The sequence below is a fragment of the Carassius gibelio genome, chromosome A3 (assembly GCF_023724105.1).
Source record: "Carassius gibelio isolate Cgi1373 ecotype wild population from Czech Republic chromosome A3, carGib1.2-hapl.c, whole genome shotgun sequence".
Classification (NCBI taxonomy): domain Eukaryota; kingdom Metazoa; phylum Chordata; class Actinopteri; order Cypriniformes; family Cyprinidae; genus Carassius; species Carassius gibelio.
In genome coordinates this window covers 28,561,361-28,582,949 of record NC_068373.1, presented here as the reverse complement: position 1 = coordinate 28,582,949, position 21,589 = coordinate 28,561,361, and the positions used below count along the sequence as shown (strand labels likewise).

The window sequence follows — 21,589 nt, the reverse complement described above, 5'->3', positions numbered from 1 at the left end:
GTATTCAAATAGCGCGCACCTCGTCCATTTACAGCAGGATGCCTGGTAAAACTCTCTCCAATATTATATACTCACATTATAATGCTTGATCTGTAGATAAAAAGGCTGTGGATTTGCATAAAATAACTTTTATTTTGTGTATTTGTATTTTATGTTTGTTGCTGTTTTTAAAAGACTCTCTTGTGCCTGTTAGATCACACACGTTTTAAAAGCCGTAAACTTTTAAAATCACTTTGTGAGCTCAGTTTTGAAGCATTTCATATTATCATGGTTTTGCGCACTGAAAGATTTAAAAGCTTATTATATTTTTAGCCTGCACAATACATTTAAAATAATTAATTTAATTGTGTATTATTTCTGTGTAGTGAAATCATTATAAATATATACACTTCTGAATTCTTGACATTCATATATAAATATTAAATTGTGAAATGTATGACTGCCTGATTTAATTTTATAAGAGTACTAATAGTATTTTGTTTTTATTAACATTTAGATTTTGCAAAGTTACTGTGTAGATTTTTTCAAGAATTACTTTTTGTATTTATTTGCATTACATTTAAATAAAATATGTTGCCATTTTTGGTTAAACACTGGCACCTCCTTGGCCCCCCTATTAAAATTTGTCTAGAGCCGTCACTGTTCAAATGACTCAAATGATTCATGAACCCGCTCTTAAATCGCAATCCGACTCAAATGATTCGCGAACCCGCTCTGAAGTCGCGATCTGACTCAAATGACGCAAATGATTCGCGAACCCGCTCTGAAGTCGCGATCTGACTCAAATGATTCGTGAACCCGCTCTGAAGTCGCGATCTGACTCAAATGATTCGCGAACCCGCTCTGAAGTCGCGATCTGACTCAAATGACGCAAATGATTCAGATGACTCAAATGATTCGCGAACCAGCTCTGAAGTCGCGATCTGACTCAAATGACTCAAATGATTCGCGAACCCGCTCTTAATCGCGATCTGACTCAAATGATTCACGAACCCGCTATGAAGTCGCGATCTGACTCAAATGACGCAAATGATTCGCGAACCCGCTCTGAAGTCGCGATCTGACTCAAATGACGCAAATGATTCAGATGACTCAAATGATTCGCGAACCCGCTCTGAAGTCCCGGTCTGACTCAAATGATTCGCAAATCCCCGCTCTGAAGTCGCGATCTGACTCAAATGATTCAGATGACTCAAATGATTCGCGAACCCGCTCTGAAGTCCCGATCTGACTCAAATGACGCAAATGATTCGCGAACCCGCTCTGATGTCACGATCTGACTCAGTGACGCAAATGATTCAGATGACTCAAATGATTCGCGAACCCGCTCTGAAGTCCCGGTCTGACTCAAATGATTCTTAAATCCCCGCTCTGAAGTCGCGATCTGAATCAAATGATTCAGATGACTCAAATGATTCGCGAACCCGCTCTGAAGTCCCGATCTGACTCAAATGACGCAAATGATTCGCGAACCCGCTCTGATGTCACGATCTGACTCAAATGACGCAAATGATTCAGATGACTCAAATGATTCGCGAACCCGCTCTGAAGTCCCGGTCTGACTCAAATGATTCTTAAATCCCCGCTCTGAAGTCCCGATCTGACTCAAATGACGCAAATGATTCGCGAACCCGCTCTGAAGTCGCGATCTGAATCAAATGATTCGTGAATAAAGACAAAAGAGGTTTATAGCCAGTCAACTTTTGTTTATAAATGTGAAATTTAGCTAACAGGAAATATAAATTAATTATGTAATATTTTCCAGTATTCTCTTTTAAATGGTCAAACAATCCAAATGAAAACAAAAAGAGAAGTCACTTACAAAATAACACAGAATAAATGCCAAAAAGTCTGACCAAAATTTTTCAGTGTAGGAACATTGCCAAAATAAATGAATGAACGTCAATGTCTAACTTTAGTTGGGTAACATTTGTGAATTAACTTAAATGTTATTTATTTTACTTTGTTGTTAAGCAGATATCTATGAGGCAAGGTCCATACTTTCTCCCAAGGTATATTCTCCACAATGCTATTCCTATAAGGTATTATCTGAGGAATTGGTATTATCTCTCTCTGAAAGAGAGCTCTAATTTTATAGTTATTTTTTTCTTGATCTGCAGAAAAGCAAACATTTCCGATCATTGTGTCAGTTAAATTCAGAGTGTAAGTACATGGCCATGTACTTACAAAACCTTGTTTGGTGTGTGGTTCACATTTGTCTGCTGTGCTGTAAATAAACAGTCGTGGAGCAAAAAGCCCAACTCATCTGGTTCAACGTGTCGAGGACTTTGTTTTTGCATCTTTTTTTGTTTTACTGGAAAGACACACTGCAAAAACAAAATCTATTGAACACTTCAACATGGATTTGACTATGCTTAAAATCACTTTGTGAGCTCAGTTTTGAAGCGTTTCATATTATCATGGTTTTGAGCACTGAAAGATTATTAAAAGTTTATTATATTTTTAGCCTGCACAATACATTTAGAATAAGCATAATTTAATTGTATATTATTTCTGTGTAGTGTAAGCATTATAAATATATACACTTCTGAATTCTTGACATTCATATATAAATATTAAATTGTGAAATGTATGATTGCCTGATTGAATTTTATAAGAGTGCTAAAAGTAATTTGTTTTTATTAACATGTTTAGATTGTGTAAAATTACTGTGTAGATTTTTTCAAGAATTACTTTTTGTATTTATTTGCATTACATTTAAGTAAAATATGTTGCCATTTTTAATGTGCCCCTGGTTAAACACTGGTCCCCCTAGTAAAATTTGTCTAGAGCCGTCACTGAATCAAAGCATTCATGCAAATAATTGTGGAGCTCTCAAATTGAATAGGTGCAGGCTTGATGTCAATAACATCAAACCTTGTTGGTTCTCAAAGATCTCAAGTACTAATGTCTCGAACTGTGCTCAAATTTACCAAGATATTTAGATTAGATTACTTGGCGATTAGATATCTGCAATCAAAAGCCTACATGCATCATCAGATTATATCAAGCTTAAACAATCTGAGCTGCCATCTACATTTTAAACTAAAACACACATTAGGCATCCGAGATGATACATAGACATAATCGAGAAGTCTCCTGGCCAATAAAATCTTCATGTCATTGCTGATTTCTCAGCATGAGATGCAGAAAACTATGAAATCACAAATTTCAGTGAGGCTTGTGCTGAAACGTCCTGCTTCTCAAATGTTTCTCCTGAGATAGATCAACAAATCTCAAATTGTGCTCAGATTTACCAAAAAATAACCAAAGGTCAACAGTCGAAACTTAAAGATCTCAATATCTCTTTAAATTAAAGAACACAAACATTTCTCATATTTCTTCCCAAGATCAAAATATCGGAGCTGCTCCACAGTCCTTTTATATTTCTAGACACTTTAATGTATAAAAACTAGTGATAAAATTCTGTCTCAGTTTTAATTTCACTAAATGAAGCTTAGAAGAAATCTCTGAAACAAAGTTGATACTTGATACAGGGTGGAAACGAGACATGAGAACTCCATTCAGTCTCACGAGTGATGAAAGAGCAACATCTGAGCAGAGGAGAGCTGAGCTTCATATAGTGAATTTAGAAAGGATCCCTTCTGGGGCCAAACCCACATCCATAAATATGGATCGACTGTAAAGAGAGATGCGGAGAAAATACACCTGCTAGCTTAAGAGAAGAGCTGCATCACAGTGGGATATATACAGTAGACATATGCTTTTATGTGAACAACAAACAGCACATCAGGCAACATAAAATCTGGAAGAACTGCAGCCGGACACACTGAACCTGTCTAAATGCATCACTGCTGTGTTGAAACTGGACACTGATCTTTTCAATCAAAACAGTGTGCTGATGCCAGAGAGGTTGAGATCAGGACTTCATCAAGCCTATTTTCTGAGCTGAAACCTGAGATTTGTCTCTCTGTAAATAAAAGTAGCTGTTACACTTACCGGACGAGTTATTATATTTTGGACCACATGTGACATCTGCACAGTTAATATCAGAGCATTAGTTTACAGTAAAAGAGTGTTCTGCTCTCAAACAAGTCCCAAACTGTTTTAAACCTTTTCAGGCTATACTCCAGTAGGGTCCAGTATTATAAAAACTAATTATTTGTGAACAACGACTTCATCTTCATTAAATATTTAGTTCGTCAATAATTTGTTCTTCATTCATTCAGTGAGAAACATTCAGTGCAATTCCTGAGGAAAGATAGGCCTCCAGTGGCGGAGAATAGAAATACATCCAGAAAACTACAGGAACGTTATGAAAATAGCAAGATGCAGCTAGAGCTCAGAGAGGTGAATATCTATCTAGGAATAAATAACAGGGGTTATTAGTAGTAGAAGAAGAAGAAGACAAGAACGCTAAAAGAAGAAGAAAAAGAATATTTAAGGTGAAGGAGGAAATTTTTTTTTTTTTTTTTTTTTTTTTTTTTTTTTACCGGCAATGAAACGATAAGTACATTTACCGCCAATCAAATATCTTATTTAAAAGTGCGCGCGCTTAGCATAAACGTGATTGTCCGTTGGTGAGGACTGCCGCGCTTTTCTAACGGAAGACCAAGTGAGTAAGACATACACTGAAGACATACACTGGAAGAAAATGTATAGTTTAACTAACTTAAACCATGTAATACCATTAAACCCTATTACTTTAACATAATATATTCAAGAACACCAGAAAGAGTCGTTATAAAGAGAATCCACCATGAGTGTATATATGTCAATCATTCTATCCCAAAAACTATCACCTAAACACAAAAATGTGTAAATTTTATTATATGAATGAATTAAGGCCTGTTTGCACAAAAATAATGACTGTGATAACGATATAGTTTTAAAACCGGTCTAAATTGGAGTTCACACCACAACAGAACAGAGGAACGATATGATCGGAATCGCTTACAAACATTTTTTTTTTAATACATTAATTGATCAGCAGATGGATGATAAAATGAGTCTATCCTGCTTTGAAGAGCTTGATCATTTAAAGCTGAAGAGGAAACAACTGCAGTGTGTGCTGAAAATAAAGTGTTATGGAGCGTTTTCCTTTTTGGTGTTAACAGGCCTCCAACCTCTACAAAAATCGCTCCAACAAAAATATGACCTGCTTGTTTCTGCTTTTACAGAAAAGTCTGCCCCATAGATTTCGACATAATCGATGCCACAGATAACCAAATCTAAACAGAATTTGTATTAAATTTAGAACAATCCTATCAGAATTCACATATTTAGAAGCCTAAAGAACTTATAACATATTATAGATTCTGTAGGTTTGTTCACAAGGATGAGCTCATACAAGTCCAAAAGACATCTTCTAAATAAAGGACATCAGAGCACTACAGCAGACTTTTAGAAGTGATTTTCTTTTCATAAAAAAAAAAAAAAAAAAAAAAAAAAAAAGTCCTATGTCCATCTATCAGATTGCATCTCTTCAGATGTTCAGATGTAGATAATTCCCACTGTAATTGAATTTACAGCAAACCAAACTTTGTTTGAACCTCTAGGATTAATATTAGATCAAAACCGCTCTGCTAGCATAGCAGTGAACACCGGGACACAGCGCCGTCAATAAGATCAGAAACATTTGCGTTTTGTGTAATAATTGATTGCAGTCTCAAAACAGATGCCACATACATCATACATCGTTTAACTTTTCATGTCTCTGAGCTATATCACATCAGTTTATATTTCAAAGGCGAAATTTGATTAGATGTCAAAATAGTGTTCGACTTACACGCAGAAGGCAAAGCAAGCATGTTTTCCCATTGGGGAACATTTAATGACATAGGAACCATCAAAACCAGAGACGTGATATTAAATCAAAGGCTTTGTTGGTGGACTTTAATGACAGCTTCATCAGTTCCTATTGGAGGGAAAAATGATGATGCAGTCTTCTTCTGAGTTACAGTTAAACAAAAGCATAATGCCAAACATCTCTCCCAAAGGTTTTTGCTCTTATTTAATGGCAACTTATAAATGATCGCAATTAACTTTATTCTGTACAAAATTGTATAACTTACTGAATTGACTACATGGTGAAAAGTCATCTTTTTTCCTTAACTGTGAAATGTTACATCATGGAAGTAAAAATGGGTTGCAAAAACTATTTCATGTTGACTTTAACGTTCACCCCAACATCCCAGTGGTGAAAGAGTACATCTTTACTCGGGCGGTACTTTCATCCATTTTTCATGAACGCTCTACAACTTGAAGCATATCCTCAGCCTTCCTTTCTCAGCTGTATTTTTTAACTGGAAGCCTCAGTTGTGTAATGTTTAATTTACAATTTCAAATCTTTTATAAACAAATGGTCTGTAGCTGTAAGATGAGTCGCAGCTATTTCTGCAACCACCATAAATGTGAAATTAGCAAGTCTCATGCACAACATAAATTACATATACATCTATTGAAAACCAAAAAATATGCATCTAAAATGCATAACGTTATTCAAGTAATAAAAACTTTTTTTTTTAAGAGAATTTAAGTAGCGTTTGCAGAGGAAGTGCTAACCAGATTTTGCAAAGGGTGACTGAAAATAATAATAGACAAACAGTTATCCAGGTTTACGTTTATTTCCCTAAAATAATTAGAACAGCCCAAGCTGATCAACCATTTCATAGACCTAAAATAAAATAGTACATACAGAAATGTACAAGTGCTTCTTTCCAAATATCACTGCACTCAGTTTACTTGCCAAAAAAACATACCTGATTCAAACTAAACTGAAATCCTCCACTTACAAATGAAAATGCCCAACCTGACGTCTTCCTTTAGTGCGGAAATGTTTCTGTTTCAGGTGTAAAGAAGCTGGAGGGCTGAAATTAAAATGGCAAACATTCAAAGGTTTAAGGTAGAGTACTTTTCCACCATCAACCTGCAGCTTTAGTCAAATCGATCACAGCGGGACTGACTCCAGATCTGATCCCAGCCAGGAACCAATACGCTGCATTTCAGTGTTCACTTGAAACTCAGATAATCTCCAGCTGCTTTAATTTCACCTTTTCCAATTGGAAACTGCAGACTTCTACCCAACATGACCCTTATGATATAGGCCTACATTTTAAGATCATAACCCACTGGTTCAGTTTTTCCCCAGTCTGCATTCTGATTGGTTGGGTTGATCTAAACTTCAACCTGATTGGTTGCCCATCAGTTCGTCTTAAGTCGTTTGATGGCTGCTTCCTGGTTACGGTCATCTTGCTCTCTCTTGGCGACTCTGTTCGTCTCTTCTGGTTGTCGGCTCGTTCTGGTCTCTCCATTAGATGGAGGCTCAGCAGTTTTCTTCATCTCTCTCCTTTCTCTCCTCTCCTCCATCTCCTCAATCTCCTCTGCAAACAATGCCTTCAGAGGTCGAATGAGCCGGGGAAGCATCGGGAAATCTCCAAATCGGATCTGGAAGCACAAGAAAATAACACATCAAACTTTACATTTGGTTCAAAGTGGAATATAAATTACATTTTGTTTGCACAGCATTTCTCAGATAAGAAAGTGAGGTAGGAAAGAAAAATAAATGACGGCAAGGAAGGTTATAAGAATGTAATTAATGAAGTAAGGAATTCAATAACTAAGGAAGAAGAAAGGAAAAAAAGGATGGAAATTAGGAAAATAACTAAGGAAGTATGAAAACAAGGATGGCAAGAACAAATGATGTAAGTAAAGAAGGAAGTAACTAAGGAATGAAGGATGCAAGTAACAAAAGGAATAAATATCTATGGAAGGAAGTTAGGAAAGGATGTAAGTGAGGAAATATGTAAGGATGGAAGTTAGGAGGAACATTCCGAAGGAAGGAAAGAAGTATGGAAGAATTGCAGGAAGTAAAAATGGAGGATGTAAATAACTAAAGAGGGAATTGAGCAAAAAAAGGATATTAATTCATGTAGGAAGTAACTGTGGAAAAAGACAGGTAAGGAAGGAAATAACTAAGGATGGAAGTAAGGAGGAAAATGACTAAGGAAATAAGGAAGGAACAAAGAATGTATGGAAGTATTGCAGAAAGTAAATAAGGATGTTAAGAAAGATGCAAGTAAAAAAGGAGATAACTAAGGAAGGATATAAGGAATGAAGGCAGTAACTGAGAAAAAAAGCAAGGAAGGAAGTAAGGAAATAACTAAGGATGTAAGTATGGAGGAGTTTGGGAAGGAAATAAGGAAGTATGGAAGTAATGCAAGAAGTTATGGAAGTTCAAAAATGAAGGATGTAAATAAGGAAATAACTAAGGAAGAAATTAAGCAAGGAAGGATATAATAATTAAAGGAAGTAACTGAAAAAAGGAGGACACAATTAAGGAAGGAAGTTACTAAGGATAGAAGTTAAAAGGGAAAAAACTAAGGAAGGAATGAAGTATGGAAGGATGTAATGAATTCATATTTAAATAAGGAATTTAGTACGAAAGGACAGACGGATGGATTTTAGTTAAGATAGTTAAGTAATGCAGGAAGTAAGCATAAGGAAGGATATGAGCAATGGAGGAAGTAAATAGAGAAATACCTAAGGAATTAATTAGGAAGTATGGAAAGATGCAATTAAGAACCTAAGCAAGTACAAATGGATAGATTTGAATTAAGATACATAGGAAGAATTAGCTGCGAGTTATTTGGCGATATCCTCACCCTCATGTGGTCGAAAGAGATCCCTACTTTGCTGTTGAAGTCATCGCTAAAGAGAGGGATCTTAGCGTACCGCTGACTGAAGTGATTCAACACGATGAATTCAGCGTTCATCTTCATCCCGATGCCGATAGCCTGAGACGTGGTGCTGGAAAGAGTTTCAGATTCAAACACAGATTACTGACAGAATCATGCAACTTCTCTGGAAACAAAAACCCAAACCCAAAATCTGAGGCTGAACTTCAATTCTCAAACCAAAAAGGTCTTCACGGACAGCACTGAAGTGATTTCATCAATCATTTCTCATGTTTAAGGGCTGATGTAGGATCTGTTTCCTACAAAGCCTACAACACAAATCTGTACATTTGTGAATTTTAGCAGGTAAAGCTAAACCGAACCTGAACAAATCTGGAAGACGCTCTCCACTCTCTCAGGCAATCAATTCCTCACTGAAAACCAAATGAATCCCCCACAAAATCTTCAATCGATTTCACTCAAAAGCTCTCAGCATTATTCCGCTCTTAAATTGGAAAGGCCCCAGTGTGAGACAAGGAGCAGTTCATTCATAGACCCAGTGCGCTCCAGTACTCAAGGAACCCAATCAATGCTCATCTAAGAAGAGAATCCCACAACTTTATGAGAGACCCGCTTTAAAATAGTCCTCCATCAGGAAGCACTTTATCTCCTGGAAAAGCTGACCACTTTAATTTCAGAAGAATTTCTCCATCTGACTGCAATTGACAGTGTTTTTAGCACTTAAAACAAAAGATAGAGCTAGTGTTTGACTGTTGCATTATTGATGGATAAGAATTCATGCTGAAATGCATTCATTACATAGGAACAATGTTGATTCAAATTATGCCACAATGAAAAGACAATCCCGTTATTACTTAGTTTATATGTGAATTACTGCTCAAAAGTTCAGGGTCTGTAAAATTTTTCTCTTCCGCTCACCAAGAACTGGCTATGAAAAACTCAATTAAAATAAAGACTTTCACAAACATTTCAATCAACAAAACTTCGACAAGCCTTTGGCTTTTCTTGGGCTTAAGATAAGTCTAAAGGGATAGTTTACCCAAAACTGAAAATTTGCTGTTAATAGGATCTGGTTTCCAGGTAAAGTTGTAAATCATGTTCAGTTTCTTGCACAGAGTGATCGTTTCACTTCATAAAACCTCAATATATCATCAGGAGACACAGGTATTTATTTTTTCTTCCCTGACATGCTTTTTTACTCTCAAATACTGACAGACGTTGAGATGCATTTTTGTGAATCAGTTTCAGAAAAAAATATTCTTTACTGTTCTGCTGAAGAAGAAAAAAAAGATACTTTTATCTCGGATGGACTGAGGGGTAGTAAATTAACAGCAGTTTTTTTGTTTTTGTTTGGGGGCAAACTAACACAATCAGATGAGAACAGAACTGAACCGAATTGAACTGAATAAGGACACCATCTTGTTCTGCTTCATAGCTCAATCAAACGGTTCATACTTGACAAATTTTGCAACACTGACACTTTTGTCGTACTGAATTGAATCAACATTGAACTGACTTTAGCCGAATAACAACACTACTGTCTTCAGTAAAGCTGCTTAGCACTGAACTCGTTTCATAACGGATTAATTTTAGTCTAGTTTTTAAAGTTTATCACTGATTCGGTTATTGTCCTATTTAATACTGTGAATCTGCTTTGTATCGTATAAAGCGCCATATAGAGTTGACCTGACAAACACTGTAACAAAACTGAATTAAAAACGCTTGCTATGACCCTGCAGATCTGAAGTGTCCTTGATTACCTGTGTCTCTTCTCGCACGCTTCTTCCTCCATCCCGTCCTCCAGCGTGGCTTCATGAATCAAAAGTGTAGCGTTCCTGCCTGAGAGCAAACCGAGAGATGAATCAAACACTCTCCACCACACACACACACACACACACACACACACACAGATAAATTACAGCGGACATGCTGTTCCCTCTTTTCCCCAGTGTAACACACACCAACACACACTCAATCAATCATGAGAACCCCAGCGAGCGCTGAGACAACAAAGGCCTTTCCTAATGAGAGAGTGGGGCGAACCATCTCCAGCGTTCAGGAGGGGAGCTCTGTTCGGGCAGAATACCCTCAGGAGCCATTACAGAGGTTTCTGTGACTGGAAGAACAGCGCCGAAGTGATCGATTGCATTGCTGATAAACACAGGAAGAAGCATTTAAACGCAGGCTTCATTCGTATCGATCCGAGAGTCACTATAGAGATTTAGGCGCAATTACAGACTCTCACTTTCCTCCTGCTGGACTGATGGGCCTTCAATGACCAGATGCTGGACTGACGGAGTATTTTAAGAGAAAAATCTCTGCAGAAATAGACAGCGTTTGGACAATTCAGACTGAAAATAGACTGTAGACTTTAAAAAACATAACTGTGTATCTCAATATATTAATGTCAGTATTTGTGTGTGTTTGGGTTCATAAATGTCAATTACACTTTCAGGCTCACATTTCACTTTAAAATCAACACGAAAAATAAAAATAAAATAGCTCTATTCCCCCCAATTCCTCCCCCTCAAATTCTTATTAAAATGTTTTGCAGATTAACAAATAATTTAGATTAACTTTCCAACAATATGGTCCTATTAGTTAACGCTGGTTAATGTTTTAACTAAAGCATTAGTTACAGTATTTTTATTTTTTGTGTTATTTCAGTACCAGTTTGTGTGTTATTACAAGATACTATTTTAGTTTTTAATAATACTCTGAATTAGTTTTTATTTTATATTTTTTGCTTTCAATATAATTTTTAAAGTTTTAGTAAGTCGGTTGTTTTTTTGTCATTGTATTCGTTTTTTGTCTATTTCGTTTTTCTCTTTTTATTTACTTTTATTTCAGTTAAAGTTTATTTTATTTCAAGTTATTTCATTATTTTATTTTATTACCATTAGTTATTGAAAATACAAAAGATAATTGTTAGTTCGCACTCTAAAGTCTATTTAATAATATGAACACACAACTTGTTTTTATTAATAACATTTAAGTCCATGTCTAAACTAACATTAAGATTTAGAAATGCATTAGAACTAATTTTAACAAATTAAAACTCTTTATAAACTATTATCATAATTTAAACATCATGCCAATGTCATTTTTAACTTAATTTAAACAAACATAAACACATAATTTCATAAGTATCATCAGCAAGGAAAATACTTACAACCTTTGAAAGGCCAAATTTAGTCAACTTTACTCTTGCATTCACTTGATTTATCAGAATATTCAGGCCAGTATGATATTACATATATGTACATACACATGTGCAAAAGCATGAGTGGTCCGTGTGTGTGTTTTTACCCATATTAACGACAGCGTCGCAGGGCATGGTGTCTCCGGAGAACACGATCTGCCAACCAGACGTATGAGTCAAACTGCAGGCGAACGCGTTCTTACAGTGACGAACATAACACGTCTGAAACTACACATTCACCAGAAACAGAGGTTAAATCACCACACGCTCATGCACCGTCTATTCTCTATGAACGGACAGTAATCTGAAGATATTTTAAACATATATAATATTCTGTTGTGAATATTATGAATGTAATGATGATTTGAAACCCATATATTTCTGAGAATCGGAATGATAGAAGACACACAGAAGCTACTAAAATAAAACTTCACAGCAAATGCATAAATATGAAGATATATAGGCTATTGGACATTAAAAATGAATGGCAATAATCCTGAGAAAAGCCTGCACAGTCCACACAAACTTTGAGCAGGTCATTCTTCTTCAGAACAGCCTGAATGAAGGATCTGGTCTCCACTTTGGGAATCTCAGCCCCATCAAACAAACACTTTGACGGGATGATACTGAAAAGATGAAAACAAACGGGAAAGGTGTCAAGTGTCAACATACTTAGTTTCATTTCATTTTGACAAATGCGTTTAGTTTTAATTGCGAGAATCACAGATGCTCTCACAAAACATTATAGAAAAAAACGAAAGACTCAGGCTACATTAACACGACATCGATGTAGTCAAAATCAGAAAAAAAAGTTGTCTCCTTGTGTTTTTAAAAAGTTCACATTTACACGACAAAATTTTCAAAACGACTCGCGTTTACACATCCACGAAAAAGGACATAAACGCTGTATTGCGTATGCCAGGCCAGTAGTTGGCGCTGTCATCTTGTTAGTAAACAATAGCCGTAGGGAAGTGACGATTATATGTTGTATATGATGGGTCTCCGCTGCTGGCTGTAATATTGGTGAAGTAAATCCACACTTTGCTGAAGAAGCGTTAGCAAACGCTTGATCAGCAACAACAGGAGCATGTACTCCTCCATTGTTGAGTATGTTTGTTCGCACTTGCCTTGAAAAGCAGCGAGTACTGCGCTTGTCTACACACCTAACACATACTACACACGCGCATGACGTCACCGCCTTCAAAGATTCCCGTATTAGTGCGATAACAGTGCTATTTTAAAAAAACTTGCACTTTAAAATCAATTTCAGTTTCAAAAATATGCAATTTTAGTCCCCAAAACGCCATCGTCGTGTAAGCGAACAGACAAAACGCATCAAGTTTCCGGCTTTTGGCTGACAACGTTGTCGTGTAAACGGCCCTCAGTGGTAGTGTCCGGTCTCACTTGATCTGGCTGAGGATCTGCTGGCAGTGATTGTGATACTGGTTCAACCACGTCATGATCTGAACGGGAGCGATCAGGTACACGGGACTGAACGCTTTACCTAGACTCTTCTACAACACAGAAAACAGCATTATCAGCAGAATAAACCACACACACAATAAAGATCAAATAAAACAAACATACACTGTATATACATACCAGAGCTCGCTCTCTCTCCAATAATAAATGAATCAAACCCTGCATAGATGATAAAACAGACAGGAAGGTCAGCAGAGCAATAAATAATTCTGGGTTTCTGTGGTTTAATAATGACACTACGCTTATTCATTCAGGATAATGTACCGTCACATGGTCACATAAACTGGTTATCTCGTCTCTCACCGTGTGATGATCTGCGTGAAGGTGTGACACAAAGATGGTGGAGAGTCTGGAGAGGATCTCGTCCACGTCATCTCCGTAATGACGACACAACTGACCGAACGTACCCTCGCCACAATCCAGCAGCAGCGACTGAGATGAGCTGAGGAGCACCGGGACATTCAGACACGCTTCACTTAATTACAGCAATCACACACAAGAGACTGTGGCTTACTGCAGCTTCACCAAAGTCTAATGTAGCTAATCTGAACCAGAGGGACTAAAACCCCTCGACCTCAGTAAAAACATCACACTGCATGGACTGATACATGCTGCTATTGCTTTAATACGACAGCAGCACACTGCAAAATATGACTTTTCAGAGTTGTAAAAAAAAAAAAAACTTTTTATAAGAAAATTTCACTTTCTACTTCAGATTTTCACATTTGCTTCAACATGTTACCTGCCGTTTTTGTAATTATTTGTCAAACAAAATATTTCTAAGTGAAAGTGGTTTAAAAAATATTAAATAGTTCAAGTCACATATAATAAATATAAATTATTATTTTGGCAAACACACATATACACACATTTATATATATACACACGCACACACACACAGATAGAGACATTATATATGTGACAGTAAAATGTAATATTACCTGATGTTCAGTAAAGTCCCGCTGACGTTTCTGATCTTCATCGGTAGAGACGAGCCTGTGCCCAAAAACACGATCTCAGGAAACTTCTCACCTTCACGAGCACAGAAGACAAACAAATATGATAAACATCTGAAACACAGAACAAAATCAGCCCACACACACACACACACACACACTCTATAAGAGTTTATTTTATAAATTCATATAGTCCTTTATTATGGCCCTTTTCCACATTTTACAAACACAGCTCGCTCGATCGGAGGCGTTTGATACAGATACAGTGGAGAGGGAACCGGAGAAGTGAAGAAAGTTTCACTCGGAGGAAATTAAACGTCAGGCTGTGGACGTGTTCTTGTCTTTCTGCTCTTCTAATTCAATCCTTCCCTCTCTGCTCACCAGACGTGGAGATGGACGCAGCCGTCTGGAACTTCCTGCATTCCTCGACTTCTTCTGAGAAGTTTGGCACTTCTGCTGCTTCCTTCACAAACTCCTCCGAGTCGCAGGACGGGATGGCATCTCTACACACAGAAGAGTTCCTCAAATAAGAGCAAGTCTGGCATTTCGAACAACTAGTTCCTTGATGCTTTGAAAATGAAGAAACTCAATTTTCGTCTCGTTTCACACTATTACCATGCAGAACAAGCTTGTGTGTCTACAGTAAAACGGTCATCTAAAAGCTCATCTGTTTCATGCTGTTGAACTTTGACCTGAACTGACCTTTGCCACTCCAGTTTGGGCCGAAGCTGAAACTTCATCAGACACTCGGCTCTGACGACAGGAAGGAGGAGAGACGCCCGCGGCTCCTACAACAACCACCAGAGACAAACAGATTAATATTGATTCCTTTCATATTGGGGAAACAAATTAATGCTATACACCGTTAATTAAACTAGAAATAAAATTATATATTTAAAAAAATATTAAATGTAAATATATATTTGAATGAGAAAAAAAAACATTCAAGTAAATTAAGCATAAGCATAAATAATACACTGAATGTTAAATATACAAAACAAAAAATCTAATGAATAAATTTAATATTACATTACCAAAAGAAACTAAAATAATTAAAATTAGAAAATGTTATATCGTTTGTTATATGTTATTATATATATTATTTTTTTTTAAGCAATTACATTAGAATGAGTAATAGAGAAAATCTATAAATAAATATATAGGTATAAAGACATTCAATAAAAAAAATGCATTCAATATGGAATTAAATCAGAAATTATCAAACTAATAATTGGAGAGATTTTAAGTTATTTTAAAAATTAGGGGGAAAAAATGTAATACTGAAATACCTTAAAAATGAATTAAGAAAATATTAAATTAAACAAGAATATACTGACAAATACTAAATCATTGATAAGTTCCTACTGGCAAAGGCTAAAAGCTAAATCAAACTGACCTTGTACCTTGTAATATTAAATTAAAAAAAAGAAGTAAAAATGATATATACATTGAAAAAAATAAATTACAAAAAAAGCAAACACTGAAGAAAAAAAAAAATCTGTTATTTAAAAAAAATGGCCATGGTATAAACTTCATGAAACAGAGACCATTTTATATTAAATTAGCATTCAACATGAAATTAAATGAGCAGAAATCGTTTAAAATAACCTAGACTAAATGGGTAAATGTAGCCTAAAGGTGGGTGGTGCTGTACTTTGGTCTTGTAGGGTTTGAGCGGAGGGAAGATCTCAGGATGGATGAGGTTGAGCTGCGTCTGGAGTTTGTGACTGCGAGTGTTGTGAGGCGTGAACGTCTGCTCGTTCATCACCAGATGCTCAGTGCTGCTGGGAAACCTGACACACAACACACAAAACACAAGTCCTGGATCCCGTCTCACACACACACACACACACACACACACGATCAGATCTGTGTAGTTCAGCTGTACCTCTCCATCCAGCTCTTGTACTGATCTGTGTCCAGCACTGATTCAGGCGTCATGTGAACCACGAGAGCCGCAGACTCCTCAGATCCGCCCGTCTGATACCTGCACACATGACCGTATGAGAGACATTCAGAGAAAACAGGCCTCCTTCTCTACGAGAGACATCTGCTCGCCTCTGTAAGATGTGATTGGTGCAGAGCGGCTGGAGGAAGTCCTCTGACGGACAGTCGATGACGATGAACACTGGTCCGGGGTCAGTCGGTGTGCACAGCTCCTCGGGTCGGATCTGAAACACACATCACACGATCAGCTGGGAAACCTGCAGATGAACCATGGAGTCTGATATTGTGAAGGACTGGAAAATCAACCTCTTTCCCATCATGCATCACAGTTTTTCCAGCTTTCAGGGCTTCGATTATGGGTCCGATGGCTGCGGTTCCTCTACAGAGAAACAAACCATGTGTGAGTTATTTATTTTAGTCCTAAAAACAATGATAGATGAACCGATCACGTCAGACACTTACACCGGCAGGCCCATCTCTTTAGCTTTCAGTGCCAGGAAGTTCCCTTTCTTTGAGTGCAACTGAAGAAACATTCGACAGAAAACATGGTTTTGAGCACTATATGCTCTAAAAAGGTGAAAAAAGACACATTTACAGACATTGTGTGGCTGGGAAAAATATTTCTGCGCACCTTACACACGTAAGCCACCACGAGAGATGAATCTCTGGTAACCTTTTCGTTGACTTCTGTGGAGAGGAAAAAATAATTACCGGTAGTTCTAATAATAATAATAATAATAGTTATTATTATTATTATTTCTGCTGTTGTTATTACAAAATATAATATGACAAAAAAAATAGGAGATTGAAAATATATTTTTAGAATTTATAAGTCGCTTTGGATAAAAGCGTCTGCTAAATGCATAAATATAATTTTAATTTATCAAAACAAACCATGCAATAAAAATTATTATTTTACTCCATTATTAATTTTATTTCAATTTTACATTTAAAATTTAGAAATTTATCAACACAAATGAATAAAATGCAAAGGAAATTATTTTAATCACTTTGTTATTATTATAGAATATTATTTAATATATTTAATATAAAATTTGACAGAATGAAAATTATCAACAAAGTATGCAATTCAGGTTAAAATTTTCATTTTATTGAACAATATATAACAATATAATGGTCGAAATGAAGACTATAAATATAAAAGCATGAACATTATTTTAATTACATTTATGCATTGAATAAAATGAGAATTTTTCACAATGACTCGAGATGGTTTATGTAAAACATGCATCTTCTTTGGTCTAAGTTTCTTACAGCAGTGTCACGTGTGTGTGGCGATATTTAATGTGCATCTTGTCCTGATTAATGGTTCAGCTGTAGTGGCGTCTCACCTGGACCGGTGCTGAGACTCTGACTCTCCTCCAGGACGTCCCTCTTCTCACTGCTGCTGCGGCCAGAGCCTGGAGAACATCTGCCTGCCTCAGCTTCACACACACACACACACACACAGACTTCAGACGGGAATCACTCTAAACGCTGACGGTGGGGAACAGTGTGTGAACGGGGTGACACTCACAGAACAGAGGGACTTGAGTGACAGTCATCGTGTCGTCTTTATACTGAGGTTCTGTGTACGGTCTGACAGCTGCACACAACACAGATAAACAGAACCTCACTCAGATGCACGAAGGTACAGTAATCAGAGTTACTTCAGTATTATTTAGATATCACTGGAGTATTTGTTCATTAACATTTTCAGTTAGCTTTTATTTTAATACTTTCAGTTTAATTTTCTTATGTACTTTTTTCATTCATTAGTTTTTGCTTTTATCAATATTACTATTTCTATTTAATTTATGTCAATTTTAGTTACTATTTTAGTAAGTTCAATTAATGTTGAGTTAAGCTGAGTGAAGTAAGTAACTAAGTTAAGTTTAACTTTTAAATTTAGTTTACATTTGTTTAGTTTAAGTTTTTCACCTGATATTTATATGACATTTTATCTTTTTATGACATTTGAACTATTTCTATTTAAATTGGTATCTATTTTATTTCAGTTTTAGTTACTTTTAAGTTTAATTTAAGTTGAGTTTAGTGGAGTTAAGGTGAGTTGAGGTAAGGTAAGTTTAGCTTAGATTAGTTTATTTATTTGAGCTGAGTTTAGTGGATTCAGTTTAGTGGTAAATTTAGTTTAGGTGAGATCGGTTGAGTTAGGTTTTACTTTTAATTGAATTGGATTAAATTAATTGCTGGCCTTATTTCAATTAACTAGAACATTTGAAAAAGTTACATTTAGTTAATCTTATTTTAGTTTAGTTTTAGAGTATTACTTAGATTTTAGTCTAAATTTGTGATATTTATACATTTTCAGTTTTTTTTTTTTTATTAACGAATGATTTTTAACAATTTATATTTAAGTTGCTATTTATTTTATGTCAGTTTTAGTTACTTTTAAGTTTAATTTAAGTTGAGTTGAGTTTAGTTGAGTTAAGGTGAGCTGAGGTGAGGTAAGGTAAGTTTAGTTTATTTAGTTGAGCTGAGCTGAGTGGATTTAGTTCAGTGTTGAATTTAGTTTAGGTGAGATGAGGTAAGTTGAGTTACTTTACTTTTCATTTCATTTTTTTTAGCTCTTGTTTTAATAAACAGTAACACTGCACAAAATCGATATGAGACGATAACGGTGGACGTTTACCAAGTTTAATGTCCTCCAGCTGCCCAGAAAACACTCGAATGGCTTGTAAAAATTGGTCCTAAAACATCAGAACACAATGCAGTTAAACAGCACAAGATAATTCATGCAAGTATCCAAATGCTTTGATTTTTTAACAAATCTTGTTGTAGTTCAGACTGTTTTTGTTGCATGTGTCTGTGCTGTCTCACGCACCAGCTGAGGCGGTCCTGACAGGACACACTGAGGGACTCCCGTGTCTTTGAGGGTCAGGATCATCCCTGCACACACAAAACACAGAAGCAAAGCCGTCAGACAGTGAGCAGTGCAAACACACGACCCCTGACCCTGCTTCATATCTCTGAGAAACACCGAATAAAGTCACGGTCTGACCTGATAAACCGCCGACCGTCTCCCAGCTCATCCTGGTGAGGAAGATGTTGTCCAAGCGTGCGATTTTCATTCTGGATTCAAACAAGGCACACAACAGACACAAAATAGTTTATAATCAGCAGTCATTTATAATCATGGTTTATCATGCTTTCCTCTCTGATCAGATCTCTGCAGATGTTGTTATTTTCTCTCTTACTTGTGTTCCTGCATCAGTCTCTGTGTTCCTTCACCACAGTTAAACAGATACCTGCACATGAAAGACCTTAATTATTAATGACCCTGCAGAATTATCATCATACTATTATTATTGTGGCCAGCCTAAGGCACAACTGTGCAATAATCACGCTGTCTACTCAGCATCTTGATTTCCCACAGCTGTGAGGCGGATGGAGAAGTGCTCACGAACATAGATTTAGACAGATTTGTGAACAATATTTTAAAGAAACAAAAACAAAATTTAATTCAGGATATTTATAATCATTATCAACTTATGTACTCACATAACATAGATTATGTCATATAAAGTTTAACGGTACATTATCATCATTATATATTTGAAATAATATACTCATAATAACTTTTGATTTCTTTATACAAATGTAAATAATGCATCTATATGTTTATAAAGTGCTGATTTGTTATTTGATATTAACGTTTGTTAATTTTATTTAGAAAACTTTATTATTATTATTTTGTAACTTTATTACTAACATTACATCAATTTATTTAATTATTTATCCATTAATAATTCAGCAAAAAGTGACACGTGTATCAAATAATAATAATAATACATAAGAAAACATACAATGACATTTTACATATTGATTTAACATACAAATACATATGAATCCAAGTTGCACAACACTGTATTATTATTATTACTATTATTATTATTATTCTCAACTACAAAAATGATTCATGTTTTTTAAATGGAAGTAATATGATATTTTTTAATAAACTGACATTGTATTGATCTCTGCTTCTGCTATTTGCCCATACTTTGCTCAATATCAAATACTTGGCACATGACCCTAATCTCGAACACTGATGATAAAGTGTAATATTAAACTCTTTTCAGAGATCGGTGCTCACCGGTTGTATTCGGAGAAGACGTACAGCGAGGCTCCGTTGTCTCTGCTCCCGGCGCCGGTCACCTGCACATAGACGGTGGAGGGCCCGTGCAGCTCGCCCTGTCTGCGGCTCTCCTTCGCCTTCACATGGCGCAGCGTGTCTCGGACTCTGACGGGCCTGTTCTTCCTGGAGCACTGAGTCTCCATCAGTCTAACGGGCTGTCTACCGACTCCGAGTGCGGACACACAGCAGCGGAGACGCGCGAGCATCACCCACGCGCAGCGGCTACGAGCAGCGGCTCATCAGAGCTCTCGAATCAATACACGCGAATGTCACAGCCGATGTGCTGTTAAAAGTTTGTGTAGAGAACAACAACAGCAGTGTAGAGGACTCACGTGTGTGCTGATGATGGACGCGCTTCCGACGCATGAGGATGACGTTTGACGCACGTAGAGAAATACCAGCTCGAATGGCGTACAAGTATTTACAAAGTTACTCAGATATAATATAATATAATATAATATAATATAATATAATATAATATAATATAATATAATATAATATAATATAATATAATATAATATAATATAATATAATATAATATAATATAATATGGTTGATCCATTCTGGCAGCGCTGAGAAAAGTAACAGGAATCGTTTAATGGACATTGCATTCTTATTTGCATTACACTTACCAGTTCGCTTTTTATATTATTATTATTATTATTATTAAATTTGAACGATTATACTTTTAAGTGCGCAGATCTCCGAAGTAAAACTTAAAAAAATATATATTATTTTTCAAATCATTAAATAACGTACCTTTGATTAAAAATATTGTTAATGAAATTATTTTTTATAAAGCTGCCATTTTATACAATTAAAAAGTGTATAAATAAAATAAATAGTATTCATATTACTCATATTAATACCTTTATTTATACTTCTATATTTAAAGTGTGAAAGTTAAAAAATAAGTGTTATATAATTATTTAATAATTATATAACAAATATAAAACAATACAAAAATTTAATTATTTATAATTACATTATAAATTAAAAATACATAGAAAATAAAATAACAATGAAATCATATACTTAAAAATCTGTAATATAAAAAAATTAAATCTACATTTATATTAATATTATTTGTAATTATATACTTAATATTTTGTTTAGATTACAGTACAAATATAGAACAATAAAGATCTTTAATATAAAAATGTGAAGAATTACATTATAGAACAAATTA

The 21,589-nt window shown here is 35.7% G+C and overlaps 1 protein-coding gene across 1 annotated transcript; it reads right to left on the bottom strand.

The window, feature by feature from the left end:
• Positions 1 to 6,568: 6,568 nt before the first annotated feature.
• On the bottom strand, positions 6,569 to 20,783 carry LOC127955993 (zinc phosphodiesterase ELAC protein 2). The gene is made up of 24 exons (XM_052553733.1): positions 20,359 to 20,783; positions 19,463 to 19,513; positions 19,267 to 19,337; positions 19,090 to 19,154; positions 18,898 to 18,955; positions 17,782 to 17,850; positions 17,597 to 17,689; positions 16,876 to 16,931; positions 16,707 to 16,765; positions 16,551 to 16,623; positions 16,356 to 16,468; positions 16,186 to 16,284; positions 15,952 to 16,090; positions 15,000 to 15,085; positions 14,679 to 14,800; positions 14,283 to 14,373; positions 13,645 to 13,783; positions 13,462 to 13,500; positions 13,264 to 13,373; positions 12,386 to 12,485; positions 11,967 to 12,087; positions 10,418 to 10,496; positions 8,625 to 8,769; positions 6,569 to 7,407 (listed from the first exon to the last, which is right to left on the bottom strand). The coding sequence occupies exons 1-24, from the start codon at positions 20,604 to 20,606 to the stop codon at positions 7,165 to 7,167; spliced, it is 2,469 nt and encodes an 822-aa protein (XP_052409693.1). The 5' UTR covers positions 20,607 to 20,783; the 3' UTR covers positions 6,569 to 7,164.
• Between the last annotated feature and the right edge of the window lie 806 nt (positions 20,784 to 21,589).

Bases quoted from the DNA above. Each gene is read 5' to 3' on its own strand.
- LOC127955993 (XM_052553733.1), bottom strand. From the start codon at position 20,606: ATGCTCGCGCGTCTCCGCTGCTGTGTGTCCGCACTCGGAGTCGGTAGA. The intron at 16,624-16,706 runs GTAAGTGTCTGA...GTTTCTCTGTAG, and splicing joins AAAGAGATGGGCCTGCCGGT to AGGAACCGCAGCCATCGGAC. The intron at 16,469-16,550 runs GTTGATTTTCCA...TGTGTGTTTCAG, and splicing joins TGATGCATGATGGGAAAGAG to ATCCGACCCGAGGAGCTGTG.